The 23,769-nt window shown below is 27.3% G+C and overlaps 1 protein-coding gene across 2 annotated transcripts in view; it reads right to left on the reverse strand.

Annotated features, from left to right (window-relative positions):
• Positions 1–23,769, reverse strand: part of LOC142332584 (uncharacterized) — a 209,363-nt gene that overhangs the window by 145,357 nt on the left and 40,237 nt on the right. For both annotated transcript variants that reach the window (XM_075379097.1, XM_075379096.1), the window contains exons 2-3: positions 14,107–14,373; positions 3,074–3,199 (exon numbers count right to left, since the gene is read on the reverse strand). In XM_075379097.1, coding sequence (XP_075235212.1) covers positions 3,074–3,199; positions 14,107–14,307 — 327 coding nt within the window. In that variant the 5' untranslated portion in view covers positions 14,308–14,373. The remainder of the gene's footprint in view (positions 1–3,073; positions 3,200–14,106; positions 14,374–23,769) is intronic.

Here is a 23,769-nt window from a genome sequence, read left to right on the forward strand (position 1 = left end):
ACAATTTGAAATCAATCAGCAAATAGCCAGACATCATAGAAATCAAACTTAAGAAGCCATATTAAATCAACCGATTAGCAAGCATTATAGAGGTTAGACAAAGCAAGAGTGCAATTTCACTGCTAAATACTGATTTATTAGTAACCTATGTCCTATGTCCAAAGTAATTAATGCCACTTACTATTAAAAAACGAAGTAATAAATACATAAAATAAATTTAATATCCTAATTCAATTTGTCTTCTAATTTTGTTATTTGTGTTTAACAGCATGTTTCTTGAGCAACTTCACATCAGGCATAAATATACTACAACCTATTACATTACGCTTACAAACAAATCATTGAAACTATGGCAGACAGATTTTTGTGTTGTGCGCAACACATACACTTTATTTAGTTCAACCAGTCATCAGCAGTGGTAAGATAAACTAAGAAATCCGGTAAGCAATTCAATATCATGGTGTACTACAAAATGAAATATTTTCAGAAGTGAAGGTAATAGTTCACTAATAACAGAATAGTTAAGTTTTAAATCGGTTCCAAATATACATGGAATAAACTTTTTCAATCCATAGAGCAAACAAATAAAATGCATTCATTATATTTAAGCATTTGAAAAATATTGAGTAAAATTACAAATAATAAAATAACTATATTTGTATTTTTTAATTATATTATTTTTATTAACACTCAGTATAATAAATTAATATTGTGATGCATAGAGAAGCTTCTAGTAATTGGAAGCACAATAATATAAGAACAAGAGAAAAAATAAACTAAAGAGAAAGATAAATTTAAAGACAGAAACAACAGTAAGAATTTCTAGAACAGAGTAGGAATGTTCTGATATACATATTTTAAAAACATTATACACCTGAATGAACAAGAAAATGGATCAGGTGTTGTTACGCCAGGACAAGCCCTAGGCCCTAAATACTGCTGATGACAGGACCAGCGAGTGTCTGCAACAATCAAGTGTGTAAGCGAAATGAGTACTCATATTTTCAAGTAAAGTGCGACAGTGTTCTGTTGTGCAGTCAAGTACGAGAAAACTGCTCTACAAGTTCATGTTCTGGGTAACAAGGTTTTAATTCTTTAATGAAAATACAATAAGCTAGTTTTCTTTTATAAAGTAAACTAAGGCTAAGTTTTCTTTTGTAAAGTAAACTAAGACTAGGTTCCTTTTGTAGTAGAAGTAAATAATCCTTGAACAAAGTCTTATCACTATTTTGTAATTGAAATCTTACTGCGATAATCGCTTCATAATTTTTTTTATTAATTTTTATTAGTTAATGTAAAATTAATAGTCTAATAAGAATTTTTTGGTATAATTTACTTATTTTCTCAATAGTAAAATTCTTAACAGTAAACAAATTGTAAGAATTTTAACATGTGCAACCTCTTAATATCCTTTGTCAAAGAGGTAACACCTGACAATATATTTACACTTTATACAAACGTTCGTGACAAGTGTTTAGAAGTAAAAACGTTGCAAGATATTATCAACAATAAAAAAATAAAACTATAACACTTACAGTTTGTCTACATAAGCGCTTTTGTAATGATCACTGTATTAAACTTATCAAACTTTTTATGTTTAATATTAAGATAAAAAAGGTTTCCTCTAAAAGATTTATATATCGACCTAGAAGATGAAACATCCTTCTTTTCTATTTTAATATTATGTTTTTACTTCCTTGTTAGAAGTAATGCAAGTATTTTAATCGTGAAAATTTTGATTTTCAGATTTCAACAAAAATATCCATTCTCACCATCCCCAAATCCATTTTGACTAGTTTCAGCATGACATCTACACATATGTATCTCACATAACTCAAAAACGATTAGCCATAGAATGTTCAAATTTTGGATTTAGGACTGTTGAAATATCAAGTTGTACACCTCCACTTTTGATTGCAATCGACTGGGCCAAAAATGTGTATACAGTCAAACCTCTAAATAAAGTTGGGTTTCAATTTTTAAACACTTGGAGCTTCGATTTTTTTTAACTACAGTAATAAGCCCTCAATGAGAGCTTTTTAATGATATATCATCATAAGTGGTATTTATTTTCATTGATTCCAGAGTTATAGCCAAATAAGATATATATATAAATAGTTGGATCTTACAAAGAGAAGGCACATTGGTTCGAATCAGACTTAATATACATATATTTTTTGTTTGAATCAAATTTCACATACATTTTTTTTTTTTAATTTAAATATATTGATTTATTAATGATTAACCTCAGACTGTAAAAAAAGGTTTTAACAATAAATAATAATTCAATAACAATATAAAAAAACATGAAAAAAATCAGAAGTTACTAGCGAAATAAAATTTTATGCACTTTTTATTTTAATTCAACATTTTTTACAGAGGTTAATAATTATTAATAAATCAATATATTTAAATTTAAAAAAAGTTAAAAAATATATGTATGTATGAAATTGGATTCAAACTGTTGTGTGCATGGTTACAGATAAAACACATTTCACTTACACCACTTAGGTACTTGAGCAATGTGAAACAAAATCAATATATAAACTAATATAAAAGGCTATGGAAATTTTTACAGCCTCGAGTATAATTGAACATTGCATGTTAGTATTTTGTGATGAATGACATGTACGTTAAAATGAAGTGCAGCAAAAAATGTACAAATGTAATTTAATAGGTGTACAAGGAAGGCATATGGTATCCACATCAGATTTTTTGAGTAGTAGAGCTTATATAGACAAAACATTAGAAGTAAAAAATGTTATAATTTTTATTTATTATTGTTGATAATTTATTATACTATTATGCTTAAATGCAAATTCATAAACATTAAATTAAGATATTTTTGAATTCAAAAGACATTTATACAACGTGAAATGCAAAATATTTAAAAAGCTTTTAAAAGAAAAAAAATTTATTTTTCACATAATATGAGAAAATATGAAATAAAATGATAAAAAGTTAATTTTATGTATTTATATATTTGGCATTTGATTTGATCAATTTAATAGCAATGTGAATACCATAAGAAAATCCATGAATTTTAATAAATAGAAAAAACAATGTAACTCACCTTCTCAAACACACCGCAGAAAGTTGATACAATATTCTGTGTGAACAAAGCCGGGTACGGTCTTCCGACATTCTTCATAATCGAATCAATTAGATACAGCACAGGTAGTTTAATATCACTTGGCACCTATAAATCAAAATAACACAAAAACTGTTCGCTTTCTTTCTTGTTACGTTTTTTCCCTCTCATGACGCTTTCCTTCTTCAACGGCAAAGCATCAGCGGCATAAGAAGTATTTTTCATTATGTATCGCTTATATGTACATATTATATAAAATATTATGAAAAAAATTTGCTTACTACCTAATCACCACCATAAATATAAAAAAAAATTAATCTTAGTGCAAAATAATAAACATTGTACTCAATATTTTAATACTTCTCTTACATAAAATATTTTTAACAGGAATGAAGTACTAATTTTTTTGAAAATATTCTGTAAATTGTAAAAATTAAAAGGCAACCCCTGTCATTCAACATCACTGTCATTAAAATGCTGAAAGTAACTCAATTGTAAATGAGTTACAATTGATATGAAAAATCAACCAAATTTTAATAATGTTATGTTTAGATAACAAATTAAATATAAACTCTATGAATATTTTTGGTGTATGAATATATTTCTTGATAGAGATTAATTTACTGTTCAATCCCATTGTTATTCAGTAAAAGTGTGTAATATATATACTTTTTTTTTCATAACATGGATTTGCAAAATTGCAAATCTAAGTACTTTGCAAATTATTTGAAAAATAATTTCCCTCTTACTTAATAAGTATCACACAACATATGTAAACAATTTTTGCACAGCTTCAGAGTTAAACTGTAAGTCTATCTGTTAAGAATTCCCTGCAGAAGTTGTATCTACTTTATAATATTTCCAGCTTAAATATTAAATATATTTATTATATACTTACATACAAAAAAAGTGGATTTTATCACCACTTTATTTCAATACAGTTATAAAGGAAAACCACCTTTTTCCATTAAAAATAAAAATATTTAACAATAATAATTATTACAGATATGGCTTGCCACTAATTCAATAAATAATACATTTTTGACTCTAGTAATTAAAAAGATCATTCAAATATAAAAAGCAAAAAACCAACCCATGTTTACAGAATTAACCATTTGTTTTTTATCAATAATGACTGCAGAAAAATGGGAAGTTTAATTTATTATCAATTATTACAGCAGAAGACTACCATAATAGTCAAGTTAATAAAAAATAGGGTTGGCAATTTAAAATATATAATGGCAAACAAGAGGGTTAGTAGCAATAAAATTTTAGTTATAGACAATACATTTAATAAATTGCAACAAATTGTATGGGTACATTTTAAGGAAGATAAATAAATAGGTAAATTGTTATGTAATAGCTGATGCATACATGTAGTAGTTAAAAGTGACCATACTCCCAGAGTATGTTAGAAGAAATAGTTACCAGTTGTAAGTTTTTTTTAGACAGAAAATATTCCTGCGAAGAATATTCATTAAGAAGTGTTCATAGTTTTCTCTGAGAAAAGGAATTTATGTGAAACAGTACACATCCAGTCAATAAATTCTTTCAGCAGTTTTCTGACCGAAAGACTGACCTGGATTTCTGTTAATTTGCTGTCAGAAATTACAATGCAGCCAATGAAAGAAGTACTCAGCTAAAAGGGACAAGTAATGATGCAATATAGAAGCTTCAACAGGAAGTTGTCACAGTTTAACGTAAAGTTTATTACGTATGATTTTTAATTTTCTCAAGGTATACTCAAGGAGGGCCCTCTCAGATGAGCACAAAATGATCACTATGTGCTAGTTCATTGCAACATCAGTCACTGTATATAATTTAAAAGTAGTGCTTAAGAGCAAGTATTACAGGGAATAAATCGCAGGCGATTCTAAGTGCGATTCAATGCAATGGAAATATTTTTTACATTCTTAGAATGATTTCTTTTTTCACCCTTAGCCAAAAGGTTTATGACAATAGTGTTTCTGAAGTGTGAAGGACTGCCAGTAGATTGTTTTTTATATACTGTACTGTATTGTGTAAATACTTATTTTCTGCTCACGCTTTCAACACATTTGTGTTAACTGCATCCTATCTCGACTACATTTTCATAACAATGCATCTCTCATCTCCACTCATAGCCCCACACAACCGATTGTGTCCAATATAAACTCACCCAGGTGGAAAATGTTTTACAAATCCAAATACTCATTAAGGTGTGGATGTTTGCAAAAACAGCTGATCTCTCAACACAGCAGGTTTCTGTGTGTTCAACAGGTTAAATTTAGAAAAGTTGATGGAGTTAGTTTGAAAAATTGTTTGTAATGCATTTCATAATTTTTTTTTTAATTCATATGCGACCCTATTTATAGACTTTCCCTTGAATGGTGTTAAGAAAAATAGATAACAGTATATAGGAGTGTTTATGTTTTTTAATATGAGGCCTGCAGATTTAAATTTTCAAGTACAGATAAAGTAAATATTAATAGCACCAGCAGTATGCTACGTAATTTTTATTTATTTTTTTACTTTTTTGTGAACAGCAAACAGATTTCTTAATTTAATAGAAACCTGTTTATAAAATAACAGAAAAAGTGTTGTGCAAATCCACTAACTTATGTTTGATTTATTTCATCACACTTTCACTAAAGTACTTAATTATAATTAAGGAATTACTTGATTTCAATAATTTAAGGTATATAATTCATAATAGAGATCATCTAAAAGAAGCTAAAAATAATTTACACCTATGGAAAAGTAGTCTGTTGTACAAAATAAACTCAAGAGTTTGCTTAAAAATAATTACATCATTTTTAAACTAAACCCCAAATTAAATCACTTCTGAAGAAATTTTCATATCAATTAGCAGTAGTCTTCACCAGCATTACAATTTTCAAATCTTAAGACAGGATTCCACAATATCAGCACATTTTATGTAGCAATACCCCAAAAAAAAAAAAGCTTTGTATATATATATATTGACTGATGATATACATATGTATATAGATCATGATATTCATATAATACATGAATATATATATATATATATATATATATATATGTATAGACATTTTCATAATGTTGGAAAGAATCATTATTTTCAGTCAAATGTCACTAGACAGTCACAAGGGATGATAACGAACATGTGAAAGTAACATCTTGATTTACTTTACTCTCTGATTACTTAACATGATGTTTCTTAAACATAATTAATTCATCATTAATCAACTATAAATGATCAAAATGGATTTCTTTTACCAAACCGAAAAAAACAAATATAAATAAACTTTTTCATTAAATCATAATGTAAAAGTTAATTATTAATTTTAATAACGATAAATAGTTTACATCCAATTGTATTCTAAAGGGCACCTGCTACAACAACAGCTGTATCAGAAAGGGATTCCAGTCGAAGGTTTAAATTTTTATTACAAAAAATTTTGATGAATTTGAAAACTGTAAAAAGCTTCAAAGAAAAATTACAATTCAGATCATATAAATAGTCAATTAATGACAAAAGACATGTTTAGAAAAAATCAGTATTATCATTAACACACAAGCAAGGTACTGGTCAGAGCTACAGCCACCTATTACTACATTCATCGAGGTCAAAAAGGAATTAAATGTACAAAGTATGTATATCTCTGCAGATCAAAATTTTGTTGCATTTTCAACTCTTCTCCAAACCGTACAATAAGCAGATCTTCATGTCTCCTCAAAATTTCATTTGGCAGAGCGACTTAATACAGTTTACCAAAGTTATAGTAGACTGAATACAGTTTATCTACAAGTTTAGTAGATTCACAAATTGAGATTGTCATTTCATCGTAGATTTGTATACAAATCCCTTTTTTTCATTCTATGGACGTCATACTTAATATTTTTGTACTTCAACTGACAATTGTCAAGAGTATAATTACTTTTGTTCTTTGAAATGTTAACAACATATACTCTTCAAAATATGAATTACTAACAAATCTAAAAGGTCCTATCATCAGTGCCGCCCTTTTTAACGGCACTCTCTGTGCCACCTGATATTTAAATCTTTTTACTTTCATCAGGTTTTAAGTGTTTAATCTTAATTATAGATTTTTTTTGTGTAAAGTGTAAAAAAGTACAAATAAATACTCTGTATAACATAAGTGGAGGGGAACATGCCACAAAGTCATGATATGGGCTGTTATAACGTACTCTGAAATAATACCTTTTCTGTGAATCAAATCAATTTATTCTACAGATAATTTTTAAGTATGCACTGTTTTGCTTCAACATTATACAAGTTACATATGTATAAGAAGGAAAGGGTGTACTTATTCAAAACATTCAAACAAATTTGTGCAAATAGGTCAGTATATATTAGCACAAATCCTAATAAGTAATATAAACATGCAATAGACTGAAGATATCTCCAAATATTTTACATGAGAAAGTTTTAAACTTTAGTGAAATGTCATTCTTAAAGATTCAAATAGCGAACGGTCTGTATTTGCATTTGTATTTTTAACAGCTTATTTCCTTTTAAAAAGCTAAACGGGCCATATTAGTTTATCAACAATACCAGGAGCTTTTACAAATTGTAGTGGTTATATGATACGATTGATGGGAAACAGGGTTTTTTTTTTTTAAACAAGACAGAAGATAGGACAGAGGAACAGAGCGCATTAATTTTTTAACTAAATTGCCAAAAAAAGTGGCTAAAAAAAACTGTTTACTGCAATAATTGTCTACTAACAACAATAAATTAGAAATCAAGCTGTAAAGCTCCCTTAACAAAACTGACACCTTAATCAGCTGATTTCATAAAATTGTGGAGATTATATAAGAAGAACTGTGCAACACCATAAACAAATGAAATTTCTAACTATATTATGTTAGCTCCACATAAATTAAAAAGGTGACTATAAATTCTGCTTATACATTAACAAACTTTATTAAAATGCATCATAACACAACCTTTATGATCCAACCAAAAAAAAAAAAGAAAAAAAAGCAGTACAGTTATTTAAACAACAATCCAGTTATTTAAACAGTGACAAGGGCCATCAAAAAGAGAAATGGAATGAAAGACTAAACCATGAGCATATAGTACACATCATACTAATTTATATATTAAAAAGTAAAGCTTCTGAAAAGTGCTCTCTCAAATAAAATTGCTCCAGCATTGTATTACATTACATTAAGTTGAATATTTACTGTTCAACATATAATTTTACATGTCATTAGGTAATATCAATTAATATTGAAACTAATTGTAAACATACAATAACTGTGTTTGATATAGAATATTAATCACAGCCATTTGTCTATATTCACGCTACCCCCCATGAAACTGAGCAATGATGACTGCTACAATAAACAATATTACAAATTTTTAAGTCTGGTTTATCATCACAAATGTATTTTAAATTGCAAGAATAAAAATTCATGGAGCTAAAATAACAAGTAAAGAAAAAATAATAGCATAGTGTTGATGAAAAAACATGTGAGACTGGACTTGCTGAAGAAGGACAGTCATTAAAATACTTCATAATTAATGTTCTTACCACAGTACTTTCAGATATTTTAGAAAACAAAACTGTATATGCAATCATTACTGGAAAAATTGCATTATTGTAAGAAAAGGGGTCTTGAAAGACCTTAAAAAATGAAAATATCATGAGGTGAACAAAAATAAACTATGGAATTCCACAGTATGACTAGTTGACTAATTACGTATTTGTTAAATCAATGTGTCATCAACATAAGATTATCATATACAATGGCTTTATTCTAACTTCATCGATGGCAAAAAACAGATGATTATTATTAACCATAGTTTTCTGCAACCAAAAGATTATCTTCACCTTTATATAATATAATAAAGCTTACAAAAATGAGTGCCATAGACAGATGACAAGATGACAGATTCAAGAACTTTTCTTCCTCATGACTCCTCTATGTACAATTTGTGACAATATTTTTAAAACTTTCCTTTATCTTAAAAACTGGCTTGGTCTTTGCATGGTATAGAACTGATAGCAGCGAGGTGAACTTGCTGAAATCCTGAGCAGCAGACTGTTCCTCACAGGAAGTAAAAAGAAATGCTTGTTTCTCCATTCAAAAAATGCTTTGAAAGCAAATTGCTAATTTCTTTCTTTTTACTGAATATTTGCTTTTGATGAGTAATCTTTTTAAAAATCAATAAATGAGAAAATCATAAACCAATCCAAAGATTTTAGTTTCTCATACAAAATATACCATTGAGAAAAAAAATTGCCAATGTAGTGGAGGGAATGTAAATTTTGGGAATCTGATACAAATTTTTATAAAGGTACCAGAATCGAAATGTGGTTTTCAAATATATCACCCCACATGTCTGCTTTAGTGAACTCTTTTATAAAATTTCAACAAATGTGGATTTTCACAAAGACATTAGAAAATGTTTCTAAACTCAATGTAAAACTTCCAAAAATTGTTGAAGTAAAAGCCATCTGCAATAAGTAAAAGAAAATTTGTGCTGCCATTCCCACTCCAAAACAAACTATTTTAAACCCAGTTTAATGAGCAATACAATAAAATTGACTGCAGCAGAAAGACCATAAAAATATAATTTTCCAGTGATTGAATTTTATGACACTTATCCAAAAACATTTATTACCTAGTACCAAATAATGTATTTTCATTCTTGTGGAGCCTTCACCTTCATTTACTGCAAACTCAAGAAAAAAATTGTTGCAGTACTATTGATAGATATTGATTTTAAAATCGGTACTAGATATTTGTCACAAAAGGAAGTCTTAGTACTTCTGGATCCAGTTCTAGGTCAAATTCTTTTGACTCTCATATCATATAGTATAAACTTAGTAGATAAAAAATATTTCATATATTCATTTTATGTAAAACACAATGATAACTTCTATACAACAAACTACTCTATCCACAAAAGGATGCTACGATTAGCAACTTTTAAGATGATGATAAACTTATTTTTCATTCAGCGGTTAACACTTAAATTAGAAAGGTTAGCACTTACATCTAAAACTGTAGAAAAAAAAGACATACACGTCTTTTCAAAAATATTTTTTTAATTCTCATCAATACAATGAATAATCATCCATTTTACAAAACACTTTTTTAATTACTTTTTAACAACACTGTTATCTTTAATTAATTTAAACAAAAAAGAAAAGTAAACAATAAATCCATGTTAGAAAATCAATTTCATGATATCCAGGCAGCTGTGGAACAAACTTATCATGCAAGAGTACAACATAATTAACAATAAATAGCATAGATAAAACATTAAAAAAAAATCTACTTATAAGTAATTATATTACCTTAAAAAATTTATATTATAAATAAAACCAAACATTATCTCATAGTTCACTATAATAATGAATACCCCAGGAAACAATAAGATCAAATAAATCTTTTTTAAAATCTTAAGATTTTCATAGAAATAATCATGACGCTATTCTCAATATTAAAAAAATTTAATATTAATACTTTTAACACAAAGCATACATCAACTTTTGATGCTGCCACATTTAACAGTGTATACCAATAAAGCATTTGATATATCACATATAAAATAGTTATTCTAATACATAACTATTAAGAAGAAAGGAGTTACGTTAAATATCAGTGTATATATTTTAAAAGTTAAAACTGTGTTAAGTGGCCAAAACAAAAAATACAATCATCTCAACTCTTGTTTAATAATAAAAATTTAATTTTTATTCTCAAAAATTCTTCTATATGTTATGTCACACCAGACTTAGCATGAAATTTAACGAAACACTGTGTAGATAAATCTATCCCAATATATGTATAACAGAATGTTTTAGGTCTATAAGTTAACTATAAATAAAATGCAGTTATTTTAAAGACTTCCTGAGACCGTGTTTAAAAATGCATGTACTTTCTAACTACGTAAAACTACCATTAATTTCAAATAAAATTAAACAGTTACCACCATTTAATTTTTAATTTCATTGATCCAGACTGGGTGCAGTTCTGGGAAGTCTTTCGAGGTCTCTATTGGTCAATTTAAAAGGCACTAAACTAAACCAGGTTATTATTCTGAAATATTAAGATCATTACTCACACAGTTTATTTTGTTAGGTTATGTAAAGTTTAGCTCACAAAAACTATCAAACAACTATATTAATTTAAGAGAAATTATTGTTCAAAAGGGAATAAACTTCACAGACATGATGTATTTTGTTTCAAACTGTTCATTAAGTCACAATAGAAAAGTTTCTAAGTACGACAGAAAAATGTCTTCAGAAGCACAAATTAAACAGGTCCTTCAATCAGAATATAGCAAGCATTATAATTTAACCTATCTACTTTAAGGGGATAATTAAAAATACCTTACAGACTTTGCACACAGAAAAAAATAATGAAGCAGATACATGCAATCTCCTACATAAAGCGTTAACGCATGAACTACACCATGAGTATATGTAAAGTTGTAAGCAAACACCCAACCCCCTCCTCACAATTAAGGAGAAACTGATATATTCATTTTGATCACTGCAATACAAACATGTTTGCATTAGCATTAATCTAAAAAAATCACATCATTATTAGACAAACAGGGTTGGTTTGTAAAAAAAAAAATTTTTAATGTGGGACAAGGTAGATTTTTTTACCGATCCAAAATAATAATTTATCCATTTTTCAATCAAATATCAAAAAACACATGTCAGTTTAACAACAGTTTTTTTTTATATCAACCATTTTTTATCAAAATAGCTACAATACATAAGAAAATAAAAATGATAAATGGAGATGATCATTTCAAACAAGTGAAAACAGCAGGACAGTGTGATAATAACTGTTATAATTTTAACAGTTAATGAAGTGTATCTTATGTACATTAAGTCAAGCAATAACCATAAAAGGGAAATTCTGTTTTTTCAACTTTCTTTTTTAGACAGGTTAAACAGTGAAAGAAAACTGAACAAGATAATAGAAAAGTGATAGGGATAAAATAAATTTACACGTCATTAAACTAATATTATGAAGCAAATTTTAAAGCGTCAAACTCTTCAGGAAGAACATACTGTGACCACGAAGAACATAATTTAATCAAGAAAATAATTTTCTTTTTATAAGCTACTGAGAAAAACAATAAATTTAAATACAGGTGAAAATGCATTATCTGTAATATTAAATTTTCTGAACTTTAAAGATAGTAAAAAAACCATCAGTCCATAAATTAACTTTTTTAACAACTATTATTTAACTTTTATTTTTTGTTAAATAAGACAACTTATTTAACAATTTTAAATTGACAAAAAAGAGTAAAACTGGTCAAAAAATTCAAAATCTATAATTCTGATTTTAAAGACTACTTTTATTAACAGACTGAGCAATACAAAGTTGTCCAACAAACTTTATAGATTGCCAATAATTGGATAGCTTTTTACTATATAATTATTAATGATGTAGTAAAACATAATCAACTAATACCACAATAATTTATGGGTATTACTTAACAAAAAAATTATGTTGGATAAACCACCATCAATAAAATCTCATTTTTGGATACACACCTCATCATTGCAAACCCACAAAAACCTGAGGTATGGCAAAATCAAATCAACATTTATTTTGTGGATACCGGTATTCTTGGGTTTCAATTAACCACACGTCTCAGGAATGGGAGACTTGAGTTAGTTTCAAACTACACGTTTACCGGCACAGTTACACTTGCAATGCACTACATCTGCGACTACACCAGGCCTGTCAAGCCGGTAGCGGTAATTGAATTTGCCTATACACACACAACCAGACCCAGAAGGTAGCTGGAAAACTGGTTGGAGAAAATAAGCATTTTACAGCTGTTAAATACTAAAACTTTGACGTAACTTCTTATAAGTCAAGTTGAATGAACATTTCCTTTGCACATGTTCCAATAAATTTTTTGCAAAGTTTAAATACACTTAGTGCACACAGTTTATAAGAATTAGTTTAATTTTTTGGTAAAATGGTCTTCATTTAAAAAAAAATTAAATTAAACACTCAGTAGTTTTTAAAAATTAAACACTTCTCCCCTTCAACGAGTAAAAAATGCACAAGAGATTAATTCCTGAAAATTGTGAACTGAATAATGATAATTAGCTTAAATGCCTAAATTAAATACAAATTACATGAAATGCTTGATGTAGGGACCACTAATAAAACATGCACATCATACTTCAGCCCACTTATACACAGCGACAAATATAAAAATTAGTACATAATATCTAACAACCACTCTTCTCAATAATTTCCATTCACAATTAATAGATTAATTTGCGTTCAACTAATATACTGAAACTATTTTACTATTCCATCTCAGGATTAGATAAAAATGATTTCAGTATTTTTTTTTTAATTACTGAAATCTTGAGTCCCTTACTTTATCTCAGGTCTGAACTTCCCAAAAAATTTTATTGGCATCACGTAAAAAGAAATTCAGGAAAGAAAAATTTTGAAAAAAACATTGAAATGTAAAGGAAATTTGAATTCATTAAATAAACTTATTGTCTGACTTTGTTGTATTCATGAGTGTTGACTTCTACTAGTGATTACTACCGTTTACATATACTTTCACGTTTCATAAAGTAGGATATTTTATTCAAAAATGTATTCATGAAAATCAGCTGATATACAATTTCTGGCTAAACTAAAATTAAGCTATACTACATTCTGAGTATCCTAAGATTCTCCATCAATGTCTATAAATATGTTTTCCCCCTATATCCTTGTTATCATAGTAATTTGGTCAGTTCACAAAAGCTGATACAGCCTGGAAAATAAAAAATATGTATTCTATTGGTTTTCAGAATTTTCCTATCTGTATGTATTTATGTATGTAGCAACAGAACAGGCTAGGGCTTGAGCTACCAGGTAAAGCTAGGCAAGTACTTCAACCTTATCTTTCAACAACATAAAAAAAAAAATTATTTTCTACTCGATTCTGACCTATTCAGACTCATAATTTAAAAATTAAGAGAAAAAAAACTTAAAACTTAAATAAAAACATGTATGTAATATGTGACCTTTTGTAAATGTTTTTCGATAGCGAGGACAATGACCGATGCGAAAGCACTGTTCTCATCTGCAAGCATAGTCAGCATATTAATCAACGGCTTGCTATTTACAGTAAGGTCTTCCAAGGATGAAGAATATTCTTTCATCACATCTTCTTCCCTGGCCGACAATGTCGGTACCGACGTTGTTCCAATTCCGCCAGCAGACATGTTTTTTTTTTGTTTTTTTTAATTACTTCCAATGAAAATATTGAAAAATCATCATATTTTTGTTATCTGCAAAAGCAAAAAAAGAAAATTCTCAAATTAATTCGGATAATAAAAAAAAAAAAATCAAATTTATATAAACTGTGAAAACTTGTGTAAAAAAAGTACAAAAAAAATTCAACAATATCTAATAGAAATTTTATTACTTCTCTTCATAAATTAAAATGAAAAAAATTGTTGTTCTTTTTTGTGAAGAGCATTGGTGAATTATGTAGACCACTATCCAGATATGGGTCTGACCCTACTAGCAATCTACAATGCTAATTCCTGAAGAGTAAATTACCCTCAATACTTAAGGGGTTTCCAGTGGATCGGTTGTTGAAATCAGGTCACTGTCTCTGATAGTAATACATAATAAGCCTAACAGTAAAGTGGCAAAAAAATTAATTATCAAACTCTATGTACAAAATGAACAGTCCAATTCAAATCCTGATGCACATTTCAACCACACTTATTGAAACTGACACAATCAAGAGAGGGGATACTACTTGTACATACATTATTTATAATCAAGACAAAATATATATATATATATATATATATAGACCAAATTGTTGGATTAATAGATTTTTATTCATTAATCTACGATATCGATGGTGTAATAAAACAACAGGATATGATCCTAGGTCTTGAATCGCAAATATACTTTTTCTTAACTGCATACCCTTTTCCTAGAATAAAACCTTACACAGCAATTGAAAATTCTGCCTATCTAAAAAGTAAAAACTAACACACACAAAAAAAAAATTGTTTTTTAAAGAATCATCATAAACACATTTTTAAAACAAAAAAGTTTAACGCTAAAATTCAGGTAAATTTAATTAATTAGACTTTTAATAAGACATACAGATGCACGTACAAATAACTTTTCTAACGTTTTAGTCATTGGTAAATACAGAGTAATGTACGTGAAGGTAAAATTATTACATCTAGAATAACAAGGACAAGTTACATTTATCCAAGGTAAACACTTTTCGCTAAAAAAAAAACATTTATTTTAAATATAATGTAAATCAAGAAATGACAAATTTAATTGAAAAATCGTGTTAATTTTAGTTAAACATAAACTTTACAGGTACTATTATGTAATAATGGAAAGCCACAGAACCTGATAAGAAAATTAAACTGACTTTTTAAAAGAATAGAGGATGCATAATTAAGAAACAAACCATCTCCCTCAATACAAAAATAATAAGACATACAGAAATCATTAAATTTATGCAAACCCAAGATGATAGAATTAAAAAAAAAGGTCTAATGTCCAACTCAGCATCTCTTCAAAAACAAATTTATTTAAAATTTCGGCATTTTATTTATATAATCTGCTCTGACCACAGAGTGATCAATTTGCAAAACATTCAAAACAAAAAACAATCAACTATTCTATTCAGTGTTCTCAAAGTAACAAATTTAATTTTTACAGAGAAATGAATTAGGTCAAAATTTAAAAAAATATTCCAAGCAAAAATTGTTTCTGATATATCAGAATCGGCTAGAGTAAGGGTAATTATAACAAACAGTCACTTCAGCCGAGCAAGTTCATATATAGTGGCAACTTTCAAAAATAAATATTTAAGCATTTATTAATTAGTAACTAGGGTTATACCGACCCAAACAAATTAAACAACATGGGACAAAAAACTTTTCATTGAATATGTTAAATACCTATCATTGTCACTATTGTACGCTACCTATATGTTATTACAAATAACATGCACATGTAATTATATAATTTTGTCAAGGAAATCATTCAAAAAAAAAAATGTACCTTAATATTGCCTAAAGCTTCATAATAACATCTACATCTACAACGCAGATTTTGGCAAACCAGTTCACCTAAAATAGGACAAGAAGGAAGTATTATATCTACTTATATCAGGGTGTGGTTTATATACTGTCAGTAACCCAACACTGCATTCCTATAAAGAAATTATATAAATACTTATTTCAAGTTATTCACAATCAAAATTTCAATTTACTATATTTCATTTCACTGCATTTGTCATTAAGTCATCAGTCATATACCGTTGTCTGAAATTGTGTAAGATTATACACATAAATTAATTGAAAAATTCCAAAAACCACTTTCAGTTGTAGTTTAAAGGCATGCCATTAACAGAGATAGCAAATAAAATTACAAATAAATTCATTAATGAATAATCAGATTGTCCAGGATTTATTTATTCCCAATTATCCCCTCCCAAATATTTTCCTGATAACCTGAATAATTCCTCCACCTGATTATTTCATTACATACTTTATCCCATTATGTAAATAAAAAACAGATACGGTCATAATATCGGTCAATAACACTGCACCATAACGGAAAATAAATTCAAAGTTTGCAGATTTTTTGTTATACTTTCAGTATTTAAATAATATCTAAAATAGGTTTTTCATTGCAAGTCATATCATATTTGTTCTTTTTGTTCCTGCCTTACATGGTGGTTCAATGTTTGTGTTTTCTTGTTTTATTTCAAAATATTTTCAGTGTTAAATATAAAACAAAATTAAAAACTTACTTTAATAAAATAAAACTTGTAATAAGTTTTGTTTTAATTGTTATATTACTAGGCACTCTTCCTTTAATATGTTTCATAATCATAATCTGCAGGTTTAATACAAAAAAACTTCATTTCAAAGTTTTAATAACATGTCACTCTGTTTTGGGGGAAACAATGTCTAAAGGTAAGACAGAAAGGCATTTCTGAAGATAATTAATAAAAATATATTTATATAGAAAGATAATACAATGAACAAATATAATGATGAAATATTATATATATATATATATATATATATATATAAAATGGTATATTATAATGACGAAGATAAGATTATAATTTTATTTTTAAATTGGATCCCAATATAATAACTGCATTCGGTTACCCAAACATCCTGTAAATATTATTTTATTTTTAGTAAATATGGCAAGATAACAGTAATCTAAATGCTGATAAAATATTTGGCCAATAATATAAATGATAAAATTGTACACCACAAACCTAAACTAAAAATTTTTAATGTTACTGTAAAGAAAAGTTTATTAAAACATGTAAAATGTTATGAAAAAATTAATTAAAAACATATACAGACCCAGATTACTAGCTCGTAATATTAATTATTTTTACGAAGCACTTTTATATAATAATAACATGAACTAATTAAACTTAACTTTATATTTTTGTTTTATTAAGGGGAGCAAATTTGTTTTTATTTTCTATAGGAATTCTAAGAAGAATCATCATTCATTCCTTTTCTTAAATACAAAGCGAATGGGCTTTTTCAGGCAACTAATCATCAGCAACATTTTGTTAACGAAAAAAAAAAGTAGGAAACACGACTAAAATCAATCTAAGATTAAAAATGCTAAGTTTAGACAAACTTCAAGCTTTATGTTTATCTTTTTTTTAAATGTTAACTTTCAATGTTAGTAAAGTTTTATTTTAACTTTATTAAATTTTGAATTTTCTATTGACGGAAATAAAAACAAAAAATATAATAGAAAACTTAGGACTATAATAGTTATTATCATTCTTTAATTTTATAACTAAGTTATTGGCTAAAATGTCTCCTCACACATGTAAAAAAAAAATAAGGCTTTACCAAAACAATTTGAACTAAATACATTTTCAAAAAAGTAAATAAAAATGTATCTTTTGAATATAGACAGACCATTAGAAAATATTTCAAATGATTAGATAACAGGCAGAGCTGAAATTTCATAACACAAAAATTGTTTAATTAAAATAAATTCATTCAAGTTTTGCATTAAAGGTGTCATCTCTAACAAACACAAAAAATGTGAATAGATGTATATATATATCTATATGCACGAATTGCAGTAGATAAATCTTTAAAATAAATGCAGTTTTTTTTTTATTCTGTATGGAATGCAAATATACAATAAAAATAAAACATACCTTACAGATCTTAATTTACTTTCATAACTTTTTTTATAAATTCAGGAACTCGATAGTGCTCAAAATCAAGAACAGCAATTTTCCTACCTATGAGAAGCATGATTATAAAAGTTTTGTATAGCAGTCATCTTGAGAATAATTTATCTAATTTTTATAAATGAAATAAGAAAATTCTAGGTATAGAAGCATAATTTAGTGAGCTGAATCACAATGAAATATAATATATTGCTCTCCATTAAAGCTTTTTCGCCAATTAAATTCTCCACTCAACAGAATTATCTGAATAAATTTATACCCAAACTGCCCACTAAATTTCAATTAACAAAAAAATAAAAACACTAATATTTGTGCATCTGGACTATGTATGTGTGGAGCATAACTTCTAAGAATAACAAGATATTTGCATTGTAACACACCCATTAGTATTTTAAATTAAAAATAAATTAAAATGAATTTATAATAGTTCAGTATTATCGACAAAATTTTATATAAATACATTCTGAATACTATTACGAATGAATTTAATAATAATAATATTATGATTTAATGATTATAATATTGTAATAAATATTATGATTTAATGATTATAATATTGTAATAAATATTATGATTTAATGATTATAATAAATATTATGATTTAATTTTATAATGTTATAGATTTAATAATAATATTATGAATGAATATTTAAAATGGATTTATAGCAAATTTATTTTTTGGGAAAATTTCAGGAATGAAAATAATAAATAGATAATAAAAAATATTATTTAATAATAGATATTAAATAGATAATTTACTTTTAAATTACAAGACAATCCCATTAATGTGTAAATGCATTTTATTTAATATCTTCACTGTTTTAAGATTTTTACAATTGTTTTTAATATATTTTTTTACTATAACAATGCTGCTGCAACAAATACGTCTGGCTATCAAAAGCACTTAACGATTAGATAAAATAAACATAAGCACTAATAAAAAATAAAATGATTTAAATCTGTTCAAACATCATATATAAATTAATGGAGTGTAAATTGTTTATAATAAACAAAGGATGAAATTTGTAAGATTGACGATTTATTTATCACATAAGCTTGAAGGTTATTATGTGGGAATACGGACTGCAAATTCTGGATCAGAACCCCAGAATCTTCCAAATGAAAGACGTTATACCACTCCTCTAAAGATATACAAATACGTTTTTTTAACATTAAAAAAAAATATATGGACCAAAAATTTAAATAAATACACAATTACTAAGGATAGAAAAAAGTAATAACCAACAATCTCGATTTCAATACAATATGATCTTAATCTCTGTATTACATTAATAAAGATTTGTTTTTCATACATTTAATTTGCAATTCGCATGATCATGCATATTTTCATGATTTGATATAGTACATCTTTATGTCTGTATAAATATTTTGACAATTACAGTTGTGACAACTAGAATATCTAATAGCAAAATCTGCTTGTACATATTAGACATATTTAATTATCCAATGCCTGAAATATTGACCTACTATTGAACCTACAGTTTCACGTGAATTCTGTTTCTTAGAATTTTTACTTCTGATAGTGTTCCAAATAATGATGAATTTTATGATTATCTTAACTAATAAAGGCATGTTATTTAAATTTTGTCACAAGCATTACTACTTTCTGTTACAGAGTATGTTAAAAATCAACACAAGTTTGAAGAAGCTTAAGTTTTACATCGGGAAATTTGTTGTCAATTTTAAGCAAGTTATATATTCAACTTTGACCTTGTTTATTTTTGGTTTTTGTAAAAAAGTAAATATAACAAATCTTTCTGATAGTCCAAAATTTTATTTTGAGATAAGGATTGGAAAAGTACACAATGTTTTACCCAAATAGCACATTTTATTACTTTCATCGCTTTTTTAAAAATAATATACAGAAAATTTTACGAAAATTATAATTAACATGGATGAAAAGTATGTTCTATGTTATTCATAATGTTTATACCTGCATAAATTTATTCTAAAAAAAAAGGATTCTTATTCTTTTAAATACCAAATAATTTTTTCTTAAGTTATTTTTTATAATTACAGGATTTTGAGTACAAATGTTTTAATATATAAGATACTCTGCTTATCTGTGGCACGGTGGTACAACACATCAGACTCATCCAGACGATTCTGAATTTGAATCTGTGAAGTACGACATTTTTCAATGCTTGGTTGTCATTCCATATCAAATCAACGAAAATAAATTTGCTTCTCAGATTCATGTCCAGGAATCAAATAAAATTTACAGCATTGGCTCTACCCATGAACCGATGGGAAAAAAATACTTTTTTCAAATTTTTCAGTGGCTCATTTTTCTCTCAAGACATTAGTCTAACCTACTCATCAGTATACTTTGGAAAAATTTCCAAAACTTCTTCAACACTCAATTCTTGCTAGTCAACAGTCCAGTTACCTAACCCACCTGAAGCAATCTCTAAAAGAAGGACACAGATCTTGTAATCTGTGACTTTGCTGAGAACTATTCATTCATTATCCAAGATGCAGCCTGAAGTTTCCACCGGAACAATGCACGGGCAACAGTTCACCCCTTCACAATCTATTTCCAAGATCCAACAACAAATACATTGAAGCATGCATCTCTTGTCATAATTTCTCACTGTCTCACATGACACAATAACAGTACACATTTTTCAGAGATATTTAATTGGTTTCATGCAGCCTCATTTTATCACAAAACCAAACCTGATCTATTACTACAGTGATGGTACTGCCACCTCTCAGTACAAAGAAAGACTCAATTTTTTCAACCTCTGTTACCATGAATCAGACTTTGGAATCAAAAGCAGAGTGGCAGTTTTTTGCCACATCTCATGACAAAACGTTTTTGCTGGGGAAAAAATGCTCCGGGCATTATCATCGTCCAAACAAAAAATATAAAAACAAGATCAGAACAAACAAAAATATTAAAAACAAATACAAAATAAAAAATGTGGTCAAATGTCACAATCGACCAGAAAAAAGATTGAATATTAAATTAAAATATAAAATCTAATAAAACACAAAAGTGCATGTGATGGTGTAGGAGGAACAGTTAAAAAGACTTGCAGCTAGAGGAAATCTTAGAATAACCTACATTAACCAAATCATGATTCAACTAAAATTGTATGACTGGCAAATAGACAAAGAGTCGATAAATTTCCATTACAGTACAATTGAACATCATAAAGGACAAGAGGCTTTGAAGAGTAGGACGATGACCACAAGAACTACACCAGGTACTCAGAAACTCCACTTTTTTGTTTCACTGAAGAAGAATCAGGTGCAAGTGAGGGTGTTCTCATTTTCTAACTCAATAGTAAGCAAGCACAACAAATACACTGAGTATGAGCTTGAATTCACAGAAATGGTTGGATTCTTGATCTGCAAATATGGTTTTGAGTGTTTTTAGACTCAAATAAGGAAATAAGCAAGAAGTGGACAATGCTAACCAGAAGTTGTAAAAAGAAGTGTACATCGTGAAATTCTTCCGTAAATATCTTTAGAAGCTATACAAATTGCAGTTAAATAGCGAATTCATACAAGTTCATTATTTTATTTTACCGTGATCACATAGTAATCTCATTATCAAATGATTACCACATGTACAACACATTAGAAAGAAAAAAATATATATATTAAAGTTTAAAAATATAAACTTTTGGAAATATTCAAGGTCAAATTCTTTGCTTACCTAATGTCACAAAATCTTAACTGATATCACACAAAAGCCAATTCCAAGAGCTTAGAAATGACACCAAATCTAGCTCTCTAGCTCTTATAGGAGCTGAGAAAATTTTTTTGCTTATTACTTGAAACTTGTTTTTTTGCAATTTTTAACTTTTTTTACAGTCCTACGTAAAAAAAACTGAGCAACTGAAAAATCTGGAAAAAAAATTATTTTTCATCATCTTATAGATATGATCATCCTGTGAATTTTGTTGTAATCTGCGACGGTCAAGTTGTGAGGGCTTGTTGATTTGACATGGAATGACCCTGCTACAAAATTCATCTTTCACAACCAAATATATTTGAGCGGTTTGTTTGTAAAAGCTAAAATAAATCTTACACATTTAATTTTTTTTATGTAAAGGAATGTTTTTTGCAAATTATCAAGACAATGCAATTTCTTGACAATCTACCTATGAAACAATATCACATTTAGATACATTATTAAATTGGGGTGACCTCAATTTATTTTTATTCACTCCAAATGAGCTGTTTAATTATTATTATTATTATAACAATTAATTATGAAATACTAACAGAAAAAGAAAAAATTTATTTAAGCATAATAATAATTTAAACAACTGTAAGATATACAAACAGTTTTGTTAATAGTTCAGCTCCTGTAATCAGCTCCTTTTGTTAATTGAGGAGATATACATACACATATGTTGTAGGTCTATAGTTTTATACTGTGTACTGCTAAATATAACTAGAAAAAAATAAGACTTACAGCGTGCATGCAAAGCAAGCTTTGGTAAAATATAAACTTGTCATATAATTAAACCATGTGTGTCAAATCAACTACATGATTCAAAAATATTTTTTCTTATTACAATCAACTTTACTCGCAAAATAAATACAAAAAATACATTTATTAACAGAGCTGCCTAGACTGCTATAAAATAATTGAGTAGAACATATCAGGAAAATAAGTGAACTAATTTAAAGAAACTTTAGCCACTACTAACAAAATTAAACTACAAAGTTAAAACATATTTATTACTTTATTATATAATAGTTTATTTGGTGTGGGTGGCAACATTGTGCACACACACAAAATTCACCACTTTTCATATTCTATTTCTCATTAATGTTTCTTCACAAAAAACAGACATGTTTCAATTTTTTTGTAACAAGCAAATATTTATCAAAACACTTATTAATTAAAAACTCTTGGCATAAGTCAAATTAAATAAATTTTTAAATGTACTATTTCTAGCTAACCATTTATTTTTTAAACAAAGGACAATATTCAGTTTTATAACAAATAACAAGGTACATCAAAATATGCAACCATATAACTTTTTACAATAGACCTTTTTTTTTTTTAAATTAATAAATAATAGTAACCATAAATGAAAATTTATCAATTAATCCAAAATACATAGAACTGAATGATGATATATTTTATTTTCTGGTTAAGAAAAGAATACTTTTGGAAAATCTACAACACAATTTTAGTGCTAAGAGGTTATTATTTCTGACAACAAAAAACAAAGTAAAGGACTATGTACAATAAAATATTCAATTATAAAGACATTCAATTCTAAAAAACTTAATAAGGGCAAAACATCACAAAAATGCACACAGAAACAGTTCGTAGAAACACTATAAAACATTTTTACAGGCTTTTCGAAGAAAAGTACGGTATTACTTTTAATCACATGGTAAAAGTGGGTGGTAAAATGAGTATTCTTTGTTTTGAGAAATGAGAAGTACAAAA

Source organism: Lycorma delicatula, chromosome 11 (genome assembly GCF_047948215.1).
Source record: "Lycorma delicatula isolate Av1 chromosome 11, ASM4794821v1, whole genome shotgun sequence".
NCBI lineage: Eukaryota > Metazoa > Arthropoda > Insecta > Hemiptera > Fulgoridae > Lycorma > Lycorma delicatula.